This window comes from Strigops habroptila, chromosome 7 (assembly GCF_004027225.2).
Source record: "Strigops habroptila isolate Jane chromosome 7, bStrHab1.2.pri, whole genome shotgun sequence".
In the NCBI taxonomy this organism is placed as follows: Eukaryota; Metazoa; Chordata; class Aves; order Psittaciformes; family Psittacidae; genus Strigops; species Strigops habroptila.
Window position 1 is genome coordinate 59,454,913 of NC_044283.2, and position 17,479 is coordinate 59,472,391.

At 46.7% G+C, this 17,479-nt stretch overlaps 1 protein-coding gene across 2 annotated transcripts in view; it reads right to left on the reverse strand.

Annotated features, from left to right (window-relative positions):
• Positions 1-207: 207 nt before the first annotated feature.
• Positions 208-17,479, reverse strand: part of SCD5 (stearoyl-CoA desaturase 5) — a 34,147-nt gene continuing 16,875 nt past the window's right edge. For both annotated transcript variants that reach the window (XM_030491308.1, XM_030491309.1), the window contains exons 2-5: positions 11,284-11,414; positions 6,231-6,436; positions 2,495-2,727; positions 208-1,934 (exon numbers count right to left, since the gene is read on the reverse strand). In XM_030491308.1, the coding sequence (XP_030347168.1) occupies positions 1,744-1,934; positions 2,495-2,727; positions 6,231-6,436; positions 11,284-11,414 (761 nt within the window). In that variant the 3' untranslated portion in view covers positions 208-1,743. The remainder of the gene's footprint in view (positions 1,935-2,494; positions 2,728-6,230; positions 6,437-11,283; positions 11,415-17,479) is intronic.

Here is a 17,479-nt window from a genome sequence, read left to right on the forward strand (position 1 = left end):
TCAAATGTCTTGGTGCCCTTCTGTTTGACAACACTCCTCTTCCGCTAATGAGGAAACCAGAAACGCCGAGGGGGTAGGTGTTTTGGAAACACTGCAGGAAGTGAATAGCTGGAAGTGCCAAGTGAAACAATTCTGTGATGCTGACGTGCGATGCACAAAGCCCTTTTGCTTTGGGAGACATCTCCAAATAAATCACAGCGGCCAGGCTAACTCATAACTGTTTATTGTAAATCACTCAAGAGTTTACACATCATTAATGGCAAAGTAACACTGTTAAAACACCTGCTGGATGAAATACAGACTAAAGACAACTCTTTTATATTATATGGCATCATTTAAAAAACAAGAAACAGAACAAAAAAAGAAACCATTTTGATTTTTTTTATTCCTCCAGTTCTACACCTTTCCTGAAAATATCTGGGCCTGAGTCTCAGTTATCTCGACATCGCTGCCTTGCCCAGGGCACGGGGCTGTGCAGCTGGGACACAGGCACTCCCTCCCCATGGGGCAAGGTGGTGACCACCTTAATAAGTGAAAATCACGCCCTCTATCTTCAAAAGTGCTCCAGCAGTCCAGTGCTGACAGTATGAAGCCTCTCTCCTGCACTGGCTAACATCTAACACAAAGGGGTATAAGTCCCATTAATTCCACATGCCTTTTTTTTTCTTCTTTTTTTTTTTTTTGACGTATTTTTTCCTTTTTTTTTCCTTTTTTTTGTTGTTTGTTAAACAAGGCAACTGTTAAAATCCAGAAGCTACATAACTGTCTTTATATTTTGCTCAGAAATCAATGGATGTTGCATGCAGCTGAAATATTAGTAGAGACTCTGACTTAGATAAAGGTCAGTCTTCTAAGACCCGCTAGTCAAAGGCAGAAAAAGAAATGAAGAGGCCTCTTGTGCAAAAGGAGCTAAAATACGCATGCATCAATGGCCATGACCGATTAGAATATAACTTAGGTCTCCCAACATTTAAACTGAAGCTTTATTTGGCTTAAGACATGGTTGAGCTCTATACCTTTACAAATTACAATGTATATGCAACAACAAAGGAATCATCTCAACATAGCATCAGTCGGTATTTTGGCCTGTATAGACTAACCTTCAACACAAAAGCCTGCTCAGCAATAAATGGTTTTCATACTTAGCAAAGACAGCAGCGCACTGGGCTGGCTAACAGGGCTAACAGAAAGAAGAAAGCAGGTTTTCCAACTAACATCTAACTAAATTTAGGCTGATTTTTCCTCTTGGACATTCTATTTTTCATTGGCGCTGTTACTGTCCTTTCCATCAGTCTGTAGCTGAAACGGCACATTGGGCCCTGACTCATCCCCTCCAAGAGATGCATCTCAAAAAGCATAACTGATTAATAGTAGAAACAAAAATCTCCCTTAGCTGCACTTGGAAAGGATAGTTGGTTCCTCCACTGTGCCAACGTTTACGGTGAACAAGCAAATTACAATGTATTTCAGACATGAACTACAGGGACTAAAATCAAATCTCTCTCCCGTTTAACTATAATATTAAATAATATATAACATTTTTACACTTAAGAGCCTGACGTTTGGACATAAGACAGTTAATAAGGAAAAAAAGCTGGGGCCGAATCCGTCCCTGGGGAATTAATTCAGCCCAACTGAAAAGAACTAATTTTACCCAGAGGAAAATAAACCCACCACAGGCACAGGGATGCACACACCCCAACCCACACGTACGCCAGCGCTGGCACAGCGAAGCGTTGCTTTTCAAGCACTGCCATCTCCAGTCCTTTCCTTGCGAGCCTGGATCATCTCCTTCGGAGCTTGCTTGCGGTCAGTGACCAACCCCAACCAAAACATGAAGTCAATGAACCAGGTGGTGGGGTTGAACTTCAGGCCCAACTCACTGGCCGAGTAGTCGAACGGGAAGGTGTGGTGGTAATTGTGGAAACCCTCACCTGAAAAACAGAGAGGGAGTTTAAAGACCACATGGCTGGGACATTTATGAGCTTAGCAAGATGCTCTGGTGGGACATCCCAATGCCCGTTTCCCAAGTCCTGAATCCAGTGCAGGTTATGCTCCACCCCTGGCTATGGGAGAGCTCTGGTGCAGACCCACAGCGGACTCTATTTCAGTGCTTTGGGCTTTCCTCCCCAGTAGGAAGGGGGATGTTCCACCCCTTACACTCAAGCAAGAAAGCCGTAAGTGCTTCAAGAGGGGAGATGCACAACTGAATAAGAAGTGGAGTCACTGCTGCTGCGCTGTCCCCAGCTGACTGCTAAGAAGAGAGGATTGTTACTGTGAACGTCTCTGCCCAGAGACTACATGGCATTACTCCAACGTATGTGGGCACCATCAGTAGAACAAGCGAGCCTTCCTCTAGGATGTGCAAGCTCCAGCCTCCTCCAAGCCCTGGCTCCAAGTGGTGTCCAGTTGCAGGTGCCCAAAGGCCCAGGCAGGGTGAAGCAGGATGGGGTGTCACACAGAGGAAAGCTCTGTGCAGGGCTACAACACTTACCAATGGCTCCCAGAGTGACAAAGGTGTTCTGCCTGGGGTTGATGTACTTGTCGTAAGGGCGGTTGCCATACATGTGGGCAGCGCTGTTGACCAGCCAGGTGACGTTGAGGGAGATGGTGTACCGGAGGATGGAGGCAAGGAAGTAGGCATTCCACAGACTCTCGCCCCAGAGGTACCACGGTACAAAGGTAGGGATCACAAAACACATCAGCACAACCGAGCTCTTGTAATACCTGTGGGGAAAGAAAAGGACACCATTACTGTGGTGGGGATGACAGCTGGGGTGAAGTAGGGCTGGATGTCCGGAGATATGGCTCTGCCCGAAACCCCTGGCATAACCTGGGCTGGCCCCGTAACTGGGGAGCAGGGAACATTTCAGACATCCGGTCATGACATAATTTTTCTGAGAGAAATTCAAAATGCCAAGACAACCCAAAACCCTGAAGCAACCCAAAATACTGGAGCTGAACAGCTGAGACCCAGCCCCAAAGCAAGCCTCCCAAGTTGAGTACCTTTAAACCTGGGTAGCACACAGTTGGCTGCAGATCCTGTGCCTAGAGTCTGGCTCTGGGGCTGGAAAAGCCCAGGGCTTGGTGTGGCATCAGCAGAGCTGTGTCAGAAACACGGTCAGTGCTAAAAGTCAGCAAAGACTTACCCTGTGCTCAGATCAGAAGGGAACCTGCAGCACAGGAGAGAAGCAGCTCCTTTCTATACCGCTGCTGCTGCGTGACCTCCAACAGCAGCAGCAGACCCAAAGCAGATGCCAAAAGGCCACAGGGACCCCACGAAGGGTGAGGAGGAAGATCCATCCTGCTGCTCTCCCAGCCCGCTGGCTGGCACAAGCCCCGCCACTCCCGCATGTATTGGACAAAACAATCAGTGTGCAGTACAAAATGGGGAGGGAGGAAGCTCAACAGTCTGAGAACAAACAGGGAAGCTTTATAGTACAGCTAAAGCCACATGCCCAGGCTAGGCAGGGAAGAGAGTAAAGGATGCAGGAACACAGAAGTGAAGAGCAGAGACCATAGCGGGAGAAACAAAGGAAAATCATGCTGGGGGAATTAATTCAAGGCAAGTGGAGAAAGGGAGTAGTAGCTCAGCAAGAAGTGGGGAAGCAAAGCCAAAAGCGAGATAGGAAATAAATGACTCTAAATGGAGAAGGGGCTAACACTGCTCAGAAGCAGAGTGCAGCAAGACAGTGCAGCTTGGGAGCCACTAACAGTGTGCCCCAGCTCAAGAGGAAATAAGGCCTTGTCTTTCCCACTGAGCTCTTCCACCCCCCTGGAACCCAGATTTACTACAGCCCACAGTGATCCCAGGGTATCATCATCAAAGCAAGCTGCCACATGAATCTGGAGCAGCAGGCTGAGGTGACAGGATTTTGAACGGTGCAGAAAGAAAAGAAACACCAAGATCCATCTTCCTTGTGCCCATATGACAGGTTTAAAATAGACCCCTGCTTTTGTTGAGTATTCTGGAAGGGATGAAGAACAGAATTTGGATTTATTAAGTAGTTATTAAAATTTTCCATTTGCTGCAAGTTTTTCAGATAGGAAGAACTGTCAATCTGGTTTGACAAAACTAAACAAACAATTTCCAATTAAAACCCACAGAGGATTGGAAAATGTTAGTGTTAGCAGTATTTTGGAAGGAAGTCAGTTTCCTTGAGCACAGTTCTCATCTAGAACACTGGCCAGTTTTCATCGTGGTGTGTATGAAATAAATTAACCTCTTGCCCTTCAAGCTCTTTTTGTTTGATTCTTTTGGTTGTTTGTTTTGTTATTGTTTGGAGCTTGTGCCTCACATGCTGGGCTCCAAAAGGAGATCTGCAGCTCTCCAGCAGCACCAGCCATGGTGAAAAGACAGCGTCTCCTCAGCTCTCTCACAGAACCCCATGTTCATTTACATGGGGTAAAGCCAAGGCTCTCCATTGGAAACATTCCCCATTCTTTGCTCCCACAAAGACAACAGATAATTTCCCACTCATCTGACTGACTTCTGGACAAGGCTGTGGATAAGGTTTGCAAACTTCATGTACTCAAGGCCAGGATTTAAGCAGAGCTGGAGGAGAAAAGTATTTCCCAGTCCAGAAAATGCCTTCAAAGCCTCTCCCACTCCAGGAAAATAAAATACAATATGAAAAGAGTTTATCAGGCACCAATTAAAACCATTCTGTGAAATGAAAGAAGCTCAGACTGAAGTCTTTGATGAATCTCACATGTGAATGAGCACCCGACTACCTTTCCTCTGTCTCCCTCTGAAATATCCACCGTGGAATGAGAAGCCTCCTTTGCCTGGGGTTCAGGAGAACCAACGCCTCAATACATGCTTGGGGAACATGTATTGGGGAACAGCACTGCATTCACCATGTGAAAACTTTGTCATGAAGACACTTCACTTGCGAGCCTCTCTCTCACATCATGTGCAGGATTATTGCTCTGTTATTCACAGAGGGTAAATTTTGCTGCCAGTCATGCCTGGAGCAGTATTGTGATTTGAGCTGAAGCGATGGGGTTTTAAACTCATTGGGTGGTACCTCATCCACAGCTCACCAGAATAATTAAATTCAGCAAAACTAACAATTTAGCCTTAAAACAAAATGTGACAGAAAAGGGTTTAGTATGATTCTTACTGATCTGACCTGCCAGGTTTTCCATGCTATAAAAAGAAAACAAAACCAAAACCAAACAAGCCAAACCCAATCAACACTTCAACCTTACAGAAAAGACAAACCTGGATTTTTCTTCCCAGATAAAGGAAGGTTAAAGACCAAAGTCCTAAATTCAAATCCAGAGTAGAGACATTTGCTGAGACATAACTTCCCTGCAGAAAACATACTTCTTCACTACACAGCACTTGCAGCATAACCAAAGCAGTAGAGCCTGCTTCTTGTGGGATGCTGTTGTCTTGAAAAAGATAGGAATGCAACCAAGGGGAGCCGCAGCAAACTGCAAGGGAGCCTTTGCAAAGAAGCCGAACCAGTAAAAGCAACAATATGTGAAGAGCGGTGAATTCCTCACTCCTGGAGCGTTTCCAATGTAGGGTAATTCTGTGCATGGATTTCTCTAATGCACGAAGGAAACAGACTTCTGACTGAGCTCAACTGACTGCTCCCCTCGCTCATAAAACACTCAGAAATAACCTCGTGTGGTTTCCTGAAGTACCTTGCTTGCAGGCCAAGACAGTCTTCTTGTGCCTAAAACACAGGTACTCACATAGAGGACAAAGCACGTTTCAATTCCCTCCTCTTGCAGAGTGTGCAGCAAACTGAACCACGTCTGCGCTAATTCTCAAGGGAGATAATTAATCCTGTGGAATGACAGTTCTGGGAGAGGAAGTGCTTGGTCTGCACTGGCCCACAGCTGCCAAAGATGAGTTTGCAGAGCGAAATGTGCACTTCTGCATTAAGGCAGTTAGTGATTACAGCATTCGCTCCAACGATCAAAGAGGAAGGACAAGATCCCAGCAACTTCTGCTGTGGCTGTTTTCACCGCCAGCCCTGGCTTTCTGGAACAGCAGAGGGACAAGGACAGGGCTCAGTGCTTGTGCAGCAGAGCCTGCAAGGACAATCAGCAAGCATCAGCCACGGCAATCAATAGCTGGGGTGGAAGCACGGCAGTCCTAATGCCTGCAATCAAGGTGGCAGGGATATCTTGGGGGAGGAAAGGGAGAGATAAAAGTAAGGAATGAGACACAACCACCCCACCTCACTCGAGGGCCCAGCACTCCCACTTACTTTCTTTGGAACCTGACGACAGGGTCATCCAGTAGATCAGTGAAATCCAGTTTCCTCCCCTTCTCTATGACGTCCCGGTGCTTGCGCACGAACAACCAGCCGATGTGGGAGAAGAAGAAGCCGCGGCGGGCGTTGTGCGGGTCCGCGTCCGTCTCCGAGTACTTGTGGTGCACACGGTGGTCTCGGCTCCACTCGTAGATGTCGTTCTGCACAGAAAGCATGGCAGGGTGAGAGGAGAGAGCCTGGGTGCTGTTCTGGCATACCACCTCCAGCGCTTTCCCCACACAGTAACAGCAACAAGCCCCTCTGATGCTCCTCGAAACACGTCATTGACTAAACACATCCTAGGTGAGCCCAGCTTTGCAGCCAGCCAGCCCATCACACCGCTCCTGTCAGTGCCCACACAGAATGGGACCTGCTCCGCGAACCGGTGACACAGATTGGGCACATCCCAAGACTGGAAGCCAACAGCCTCTTGGGAGTTACCATCATAGAATCATAGAATAGTTAGGTTTGGAAAGGACCTTAAGATCATCTAGTTCCAACCCCCCTGCCATGGGCTGGGACACCTCGCACTAAACCGTGTGGCCCAAGGCTCTGTCCAACCTGGCCTTGAACACCGCCAGGGATGGAGCATCCACAACCTCCCTGGGCAACCCATTCCAGTGCTTCACCACCCTCACTGTAAAGAGCTTCTTCCTTATATCTAATCGAAACTTCCCCTGTGTAAGTTTGAAGCCATTACCCCTTGTCCTACCACTACAGTCCCTAAGGAAGAGTCCTTCCCCAGCATCCTTATAGGCCCCCTTCAGATACTGGAAGGCTGCAATGAGGTCTCCACGCAGCTTCTCTTCTCCAGGCTGAACAGCCCCAACTTTCTTAGCCTATCGTCATCAGTCTGCCCTGGTCCTGCATCCTCCCTGTGTTTGCCATCTGAGGATGGACACTGGGCTGGAAGGACCAGGTACATACACGTTTACATGATTATTACTTTATGACCCTGCCACAGGCAGCCTGCATGCTTGTTTTTAGGGCACTGCTGTGCAGGGCCTCTCAGTTCTGGCATCCTTTTTCTAAGCTGGTTGTGGCTGGTTACTACTGACACCCTCCAGATACAAAAGCAGTGCTAAAAGTGGGACAGAGCTTGTGGAACACTACATGTGCCTTTTCCTGACCTGAACAGGAAGGAGCTGAACTTGCTCAGCCTTTGGAGGGATTCATCTTCCACAACAAAACCAACACCCCCATTTAAATTACTGCTCTATCTGCAGGGATGTGGCAAGAGCACGGCCTTCCAGTACTTAAAACAGGGCCCAAAGGAACCATGGGAAGGGACTGTTTATCAGGGAGTGTAGTGATAGGACAAGGGGTAATGGGTTTAAACTTAAGCAGGGGAAGTTCAGGTTAGATATGAGGATGAGGAGACAACTGGCACAGTTTGCTCAAAGAAGTTGTGGCTGCCCCATCCCTGGCAGTGTTCAAGGCCAGGTTGGACAGAGCCCTGGGTGACATGGTTTAGTGTGAGACATCCTTGCCCATGGCAGGGGGGTTGGAACTGGATAATCTTTAAGGTCCCTTCCAACCCAAACCATTCTATGATTAAGATCTCAAATGCGATATGCCTGATTTATGGGAAATCAAGTCTTGCATTTGCAGCCAAGTCTGGAATAAAAGTCTCACACCCATAACATCAGCTCTGCATTGGATCCAGAGCAGATACAAAGCAAGTTCAGTCCTGTCTCTGCTCAAGCTGTCAGCAAACACGGGTCACTGTAAATGGGATTATGTATATTGCAGGGAGGAAGTGACGGACTGCAGTTTCAGGCTTAGATCATAAAGTGAGACTTTGAGTTTACTCAGCCAAAGGGGTTTCAGCCTCCCAGTTTGCTCTGCAGGACACACTGGCTACTGGACTAAACTGGCCGGTTTTGCAGTGGTGCTGAGCTATTATTGCAGGGCATAATAAGCATGTACAACAGTTGCAAATCTCAGGCCACACTCTCATCTATGAACTGAATTGCCTAATGTCGGCACCAAAACAAGGAACTGTTAGTTAATGTCCAGATCCACAACAGCGTGAACTTTACTCAGAGAATGCTCAGTGGCATGTGCTTTCCTATGCTACTTCCATCTTTGCACAGCCATGGACATACCCAAGCAATAATACCCAAAGGAATGGCTTGGGTTGCTTTTAGGAATGGCAGTAGCACCCACGACACCTAATTGCAGCAGCTTTGACTCCAGCAGAACTGAGCAAACCACTTGTGGTGCCTGTGAAGGAACTGCAGCGCAGCAGCCACCATGGTGCTGAATATACTGCAGGACACAGGAAGCCCGGGATGATAACTGTGTGTGTATTTGGTGAGACAAAAGCCCTGTGCTGAAAGCACCGCAGAAATCATTGCTGCCAACACTGAGAGAAAGCACTGAGGCCACCTGTGCTGCTGATGGGACTCCAGGAAACACTATAAAGAGCAGCTAAAGAATTCAGCTCAAATGCCTGTGCCCATTTCAGCCTAGCAAAGATGCTCTGCCTGCAAAAGCCTACAAGGGACAAGCAAAGGACAAAAGCCCACTGCACTCAGTAGTGCTCAACCTTGTACTGTTGTCATGTCATGGCTGGGGATGAGGGGAACATATTTCTGCAGCACTGACTCACTGAGAGGCAGGCAGCCCCTTACCAGCACTCTGGTATGTTGCGCCTTAATTGTCCAGTTGCAGAAGAAAACAAAGTAAACTGAGTGAAGCAAGGGAAGTGACCAAACTCCTCAGTGAGATCTCCAAGGGGAGATCTTTACCTTGCTGCTGTCTTGTTTTTTCCTGCAGAGAAAGCAAAGGGAATGAAGGGCTCTGCACTGCTTCAAGTGGCTTTGGTAGGAGTATCCAGAAGACTGGAAAATGCCAAGATTAAGTAATTTAAAAATAAAGCTGGGTTATGCAAGAAGCACACCTAGGAAAGGTCCTCTTTATTAGCCAGAAATTTATGGGGCTTTTTTTGAGTGAGACTATCCATCAGTTTGTCACAAGAGCACTTGAATTCTTCGTGGTACAGCAAATAACCAGGTCAAAGCAATGATACAAAGAAATTAACTCGGTCTTTCATACCACAGCATCATGCTGTTGACAGTGATGAAGACATGAGGTTTCATTAGTGGGTCCCTTAACAGACCTGCAGACCACAACATGACAACAAACTGGGCTATGGAACAACTTCAGCGTGCTGACACGAGTTTCCATACAACCACTGGTGCTGTGTGCAAATGCTCACAGAACAACCTCAGCTGAAGAGCACAGCTTGTTTCAGAGATGGCCAGGAGCAACAGTACAACACACTTAGCAGAGGAGACACCAGCGTGTCCCAACTGAGATGCCGAAACTTAAGCACTAGAAGATCAAGCAGACGTAAGCTATGTATTACTTATTTCTGAAACACACATGTGGCAGCAAGAAGCACAGTCTTTCAAAACTGTGAGAGATTCACTCCAGATGAAGAAACACAGCTCAGCGTGCTCCAATCATAAAAAATGCACTGGCAACAGGGCAAAAACAGCTGCATCTGATGGTATCTCAGAGGAAGCACAGCATGTCACAGGAGCATCAAGTTAAAACTCTTGAGTAGAGTTTCCCCTGCCCTTCAAGAAATCTGAATATTTCCTCAATTTTCAGCATCCAGTGATGCTGCAGGTATTTCCAATGCTGCCTCTTCCTCCCAGAGCCAACATGAGTGAGACGGACCTGAAAACTCATTCACTATCTGCTTGTGGTGACGAAAACAGCCCCTAGCAGATAATGGATGTCATGGTGATTAGGAGCAGGCTCAGACTATTTAAAACAGAGTGGGTGATTTGGCCTTTCATTTTCTTTCCAATATGAAGGGCACAAAGGTGGCTTGAAGCTACTTTGAAGTACTTCCCTGCCTCAGAATCACACCATGTCCTCAGCCAAAAGCAGTGATGAAGCCAATGCAGCCGAGAGCAAAATCCATAGCAACAGGCGAGCAGAACGCAAAGAAATCCCAACGTGCAGGCTCACTGCAATCATCAGCTCCACACATTCATTTAAATTACTTATGAAAGATCAGATAGCTGTGAAACAGGAGGACAGAACCAGGGGCTTCTCAAAACAAGTGTTTAACATGCTGAGCAAAGGGCTTATAAAGCTATGCAAGAAACTGAGTGGCACAAAGCAGCTGAAACACAGCTCAGAATATGGGTCAGAAGGTTATTGTCAAAATGGACACTTTCCTATATTTAAGCAAAGGCACTGTGATCTTTGCAACATCAAGAGGGATTAGCTAGATCAATTCTTCCCACCTTAAAAGAAAAAAGGGATGATAAATGAACAGTACAGAAGTAGATCAAGGGACTCTTTTCATCTTCTGTCAAGGTACGTGAACAAGTCAACCCAACAGACTGAAGGGAAAAAAATCTGGAAACTCAAGGCACAACACACATGTGCTGCTTGGTGCCACAAGGAGTTATAGCAGCCAAGCTTGGTAAGTTTAATGTTAGTACAGACTCAGATCTCTAATCTCAGCCAAAGGAGGAACTAAATTCACACCAAGAAGATCCTGGTTCTGGACTAACTCCTACCACCAGCTGGGTGTTACACAAACATTTTTGAGGTCTAAGACTGCCTATCAGCAAGTACAGAGCTAGTAACACGCTTCTTTGCAAACGTATTTGAATTTTACTGGTGAAAAACACTGCATAAACCAGAGATAAATTAAGAATGTGGGAGGATGCCTGCTCTCCTTTCTGGGCACATCAAAATCAACCGCCTGGGTGGACAAAGAGATTTGATTACACAGACATATTTATATTAAGTTGGCCCTTACAAAAGTTTCCACATTGACCTATGATGTGTGGGGCCTGACCTGTGCAACAGATAGGCTGCTGAAGTGCTGAGCCCCTGAGTGGACATGTTCAACTTGGTCCTTAAGTAGTTACTGCTCCTGGACTGTCCAGTGCGTACTGTTAGGTGGCTGTCTCTACTGCACAGGAGAGAAAGCTGCCCGGAGGCCAAGAACCTGCGTGGGCAACCACAACCCCACCTGGAAAGCCATGGAGTTCGCAGCAGCCAGGAAGATCCGCAAAGGCAGCTTAGCTTTGTAGGATCGGTGGCTCCACAGGCGATGCGCACCAGCCGTCACGCCCAGGGCTGTCATCAGGAAACAGAAGTATGCTGAAAGACACAAAACCAAAACACAGCATGTGCCAGGGGACGACTGACATTACTTTTGCTTTCTTTGATGTAAAGATGATCCTTGCCCCTGCCTGCCGGTGCCTGCAGGGTCACTCAGAAGATAAGGCTGAGCAGACAGGGGGTGATGTGCTCAGCCACCTCCGCCCGCCCCAGCCCCAGGAACACTTAGTTCCACTTCCCACCCCTCCCCATTTAGCCAGAGTTGTTCAGGAGGGTTTGGCAGCACCCAAACACCATGCTGTGACGTGTTTACACAGTGCGCCTTTGCCAACTACAGTGGAGTGAGAGTTCATCGTTCATGTCGGAAGAGTAGCAACAACTTTTCTGAGAGGGCACTGTCAGCCCCTTCCAGACACGTGTTTGCTCGAGTCCAATGTGTCAGCTAATTTAACAGCATCGCCTCCCACCCCTAAAGATACGAGCTGTGTCAGAGTTCCCACAATAAAAACTCTTATCGAGAGCAAGCTCACGATTTGGTAATAAAAACACACCAGGAAGCAGAGCATTCACCACCTCCCTCAGTCTCAGGAACTATTTTTCCTTCTCTCAGTCAAAATATTGCCCAAGTAAACTTGTTTCGAGTTATTTTTCAGATGGCCAACACAGCATGGGAGCAGGTCTGTTCCTTACTCACCACACTGCCTCCAGGCTAGATACACAGCCCAAACACATGCAGCTCATAGCATACTCCCCATGCTTCAAATAATACCCTCACTAAATACCATCGCAGAATTGGTTGATGAGACCTCATAGCAGCCTTCCAGTATCTGAAGGGGGTCTATAAGGATGCTGGGGAGGGACCCTTCATTAGGGACTGTAGTGGTAGGACAAGGGGTAATGGGTTCAAACTTCAACAGGGGAACTTCAGGTTAGATATAAGGAAGTAGTTCTTTACAGTGAGGGTGGTGAGGCGCTGGAATGGGTTGCCCAAGGAAGTTGTGGATGCTCCATCCCTGGCAGTGTTCAAGGCCAGGTTGGACAGAGCCTTGGGTGACATGGTCTAGTGTGAGGTGTCCCAGCCCATGGCAGGGGGTTGGAACTAGATGATCTTAAGGTCCTTTCCAGCCCAAACCATTCTATGATTCTTATTGGTAGTCCTCTGGTTCTCCTTTTAGCAGGGGCCATGCTTACACATGCTTCAGCTGGTTAACCTTGCATTGCCAGGGCAGGGGTGTTAGCCGAGAGAAGAACACATAACCACTCTAAGGAGGTTATATGTGGTGCTTTACTCCGAGGCCCCGGGAACCAGGGGTACCCACCCAAATCTGGTTCCGAAGACCGTTACAACGTGCTCACAATTTATCCTGTAAAGTATTACATATGCATCACCTTTCCCACTATGCTGATACATATTCATGACCTATCCCCGCTTCGTATTATAATGAGTACAAAAGTCATTTCCATATGTTCTGCGCTTGCGCAGTGCCTCCTGGTGGTCGTGGGCAGGGGTCTCAAGATGAAGTAAGTAGTCTTCCTCAGATGAAGTAAGACGTCTTCCTCGCTGTGTACTTTTCACCTTTTGAGTCCTGGATAGGTTCCAACGATGATGCTTGCACCAGCATTCTTCTTATCTCTTTCTGACTGGTACTGGTATGCATCTTCGTTTCTTATCTTAAAGGTTCTGCTTTGAAGTAACCTGGGGAGTACTGCTTCGCCTGGGGAGTACTGCTTCGCTTGGATAGTCTCATATATTTATCTCCACATCCTAGTTACCAAACTTTCCAGTAGCCTTGAGTGCAGACACCCAGCTCGGCCAAGGTCTGTCTTTGCTGTCAGGACTTTTTATGCGGTACTAAAAAACTCAGCAAGTTTCAAACTGTTAGCAACAGGCTTAACGGAACATAAATCAAGCAACTCACAAGTCTAATTACTCTATATATCTAACAGGGGGAATAAATGGCTGCCGCAGCAGAATGAGACAGTGGACCACCTGCTCTAGCCTTGCATCTGTGCATTGATTGCTTCTCCTTTGACATGCTGGCTGGTTTTGTCTCTAGTGACTTCAAATTCCTATGTGATGGATGATCCATAGCCTGAGTTGTTTTGACTTGCAACAAAAGAGGAGACAATGGCAAAGAGTTGGAAGAACAGTGCATTAGCGCTGCTCCTCCTTTTGGAGAGAGACTGGAGGGAAAATGGGAACAGCTAGCAGGAAAGTATTATATAAGTCCCAAATAAACTGGACCACTTAAAACTACTCATATTCAAGCTCCACAGCTGTCATGATATATAGATTCATGTCTCCATTCCATAGGTGTTTATTTCTCATATTTTGCCTAAGGAGAACAGGCTCATTTTACAAGTGTAAAATTAAAACAAGGGTAGATTCAAGCAACAAGAATATTACAGGGCAACCTCAAATGAGTTTGCATGGTCTGAAGCAATGTGCTATCTAGCCAGGGCTCCCTGCCACGCTGCACACAGAGGCATGTTCTGGTTAAAACAGCCTGTTTGAAATACATAGAGTTATTAGAATGAAAAGGAGAAACCCTATCCCCAAAAGGGGGGGTTTCTACTCGTGTCTGCACAAGTCTGTCCAAAAGGGAACTGTCAGACATGCAGTAGCTAGGAAGGATTTCACAATCAGCTTTTCCCAGTATGTAATGCAAAACATCTATTAAAAAAAGCCCCAAACAAAACCAACCCAAAAATAGTATATGTAGGTGAGTGCCTACTGTGTTCCGCTACCAACTCCCAACTCACAGTGCCTGAAATACAGCATCTAGGAGAAAATATAATAGAAAACTGTTTGGTAAAATAATGGTAACCATATTTCATGTGAATTGTCATCCCTGCAGACTGAAGGAGTAAATGGACCTTATCCATTCCTCTGGTGGATACATCAAAACCAGATTTATCCAGACTGTTTCACATTATGTACACAGCCCAACTTCTGTCATCTTCTGACAGAAGAAACCAAAACCTTTCTTACAAAATGCAACAGACAAATGGAGTCAGGATGGTCCCAGTAAAGACGATGCATCTCCAAAATCCACTGTGGGTTCCCCTTCTCAGCAGGCTGCAGTGTTCAAGCTACTCCCAGAAAAGGCTCATCTGTGCAATTATGTCCAGTGCGCTGCAGCCTGCCACCCAATTCAGACTTCTGGCTGCCTCCTGAAGGGAGGTGCAGAAATGAACTCAAACCCATGCATTCTCTCTGCACGTTATTTCCGGATTTTGATGAATTTCCAGATTACTCTCAGATCAGTAAAAATGCCACAGTACAACTCGCACTCCAGCCTCCGCTAGGGTCTTGCAGTTCTTGCACATGCCTTCTCACTGCAAGCACTTGGACTTCTAGGAGATTAGGGAAAACCTATCCTGTCATTTTCTGTACCCGATGCTGAGCTGTGCAGAAACATCACTAAATAAGGCATTCCAAATTGCTCAAATGACTGTAATTGTGGGAACAGATCTGTGACACACAGAAACCTGACATTATCCAGCTAACATAAAAATATTTAGGTTATAGTCCTGAATCATTACAAGAACATATTGTCTGTGGGATTTACGGCTGCTTAACCTCACGCTAGTCACAGGGGCTGAAATCTCCTGTCTTTGGCAGTTTCTTTGCTTCTTTAAAGCACAAAGAGGGGCTTTTGTCCCATTTCAAAGCAACTGATCGTTTAGTAGAGCAAGTGCTTCTCAAGGCATCCATCCATCTTGATCATGATTGATCGCTTAAAACCAGAATTAAAGATTAGAGGGTAGAAAGAGACACACACAACATTAAGGTTGATTTTGCTTTCCTTCTCTGTCCAGTGCAAGAAAAGAGGCTGAGTGAGGTAACATACAGACCACGTAGCTGCACTGAATAAAAGGGATTTATGCCACTTGATTCAGCTCTTACAGAGCTCACCTTAACAGAGACCCTTTCATTCAGCACACTCCGCACCAGCAGCATTGCAGCAGAATGGACAACAGTATTTTGGGAGCCTGGTGGCTGCCCCAGGGTCTGTGTGCCACCCTGTGTCCATACCGTTGGTCAGCAACTCCCAGCACCATTCAGGATTCACACTTCCCTGGGCTCCAAACGGCAGGAGGATTTACCTGAACCATTTCTGCAGGAGCACATCAACCACAAGCAGGCAAGCTCAGCTGTGCTTAGGACAGGGACTGAGTGGTGCTGTGCCCAGCAAGAGCAGAGGGATGCCTGTTTCATGGGGGCAGCCGGCACGCCAGGCTCTCCCAACACCACGGTCAGAACCAGCCTGCTCTCACCCGTGTGGCTTTAGCAAGCAGTGGCAGAAAGATAACCGAGAACAAGCACTAGAGTGAGGAAATGCCCTCAGAGCCTCCCAGATACACGCTGTCCTGATTAAATATGGCTTTCCCAGGGCTTCCCGGAGCCACAACCACAAGCTCCATCTTCCTGCTCTGTGTAGCCCACCAGGGACCTGCCAGCCCCAGCCACTACGGCAGTGATCAAGCTAAAATGGCTGGGGCTTATACCCATGCAAAATGCCTACTTTTTTGGCTTTGCAGAGGAGGAATCCTCAGAGCAGGAATTTTTCTAATATAAATCCTGAGGGATGAAACATGGCCATAAATAAACAAAATTACTCAAAGAGGTTGGTGACCAGACAAATGCACTATACACTGGTATCAGATTTCTGTGGTTCCTATAGGAATTAGGGTGCCTGAAAATATTACTCAGCCAATAATTCCCAATGTACAAACAGCAAAGATGACAAATATTTGCTGCGTAAAGACAGGTCTCAAGCTTTCCTTTGTAGAATAAATTATGAACTTAAGCCAAAAATCAGACTATCAACCATGTGATTTTACATCTGTCATGCACAGCTTACCGTAACTGCATGAGAGGAGAGCTGCTACTCACCTACTTGGATTATTTTTGGGGGGTAGGAAGTACATGTGGGAGGTGAACATCACCATGACACACAAAAGGATTACACTGTGAAGCAAAGCAGTTCAGTTAATAGCAATTTCCCCTCTTAGACCTGTAACTAAACAGGCCTCCTAAGTAATAAAGAGTAAAAGCCACAGTTATTGAAGAAAAAGGGGGGAAATGAACACCACAAGTACCAATAAACTACCTGGAATTCAAACAGTTAATGATACAGTTCTTCTTAATTAATGAGGTCCTTAATGTACAAAGAGAAAGCTGCTAAAACAGCCAGATTAGTCTTCTGCATGTTTTACTGAGCTAACTCTGCAACAGGGCTGACTTATCAAAACAAAAATCACGCTCACAAGGAACTGGCAGTATTTCAAACTTAACCTATAGACTGAAGAGTGAGCTGTGCTACACATATCTATTGGCTTCACACACAAACACAGGCCACCACGGGTACCGTGAATTCAGAGTAGAGATGACCATCTTGTTGAGGAGGAATAATATGCTGCTTTTCCTCCCCTCAGCTGGTGCTGCAGGGCTGGCAAGAGCTCAGCTTTGGGAGAGGGCTGTGTTGGAGCGTGGCGGAGGAGGCTGTCAGCAGCCACTGAGGATGGATGTGAAGGAAGAACAGCAAGCTGGCAGCATCCCCACCTCCCCAAGATGCCCTGCTATGAGGCAAAGAGGCATTTCCACAAGGCTGTCCTCACTGGGAAGCCAAGCCAGCCCCAGCACTGACTGCACAGAGAAGACTGCTTGTGAAACAAGAGGTGCTTGAGGAATAAGGAAGAAGATGGAGCTGGGAAAGGGCTGGGTGAGGACTCACTAGCCACAAGCCTGCAGATCGAGCACACGGAGCTGCTGGGCAGGCAGAGCCAGCATCTAAGAGAGTTCTGCCAACAGTACATCAGCCTGAAGAGGAGCTCTGAAGCCACCTGAGAAAAGGTGGTGTCATGCTAATACCCAAGTAAAAGAAGGGGTGGGGGGTGAATATTAAAAGAAAAAACAGTGGAAAGAGACCTCAAGAGGTAAAAAATGAAAAAGCAAAAGCTAACACAGCAAAAAAAGCTGTCTGGAGAGACCTGGGATGAGAGAGGAAACAGAGCAGCCAGTTAACAGATGCGTAAAAGACAGTGGGTTTAAGGCTGGCTTTTCACAAGAACAGGAGTCCAAGGCAGAGCTGTGCAGC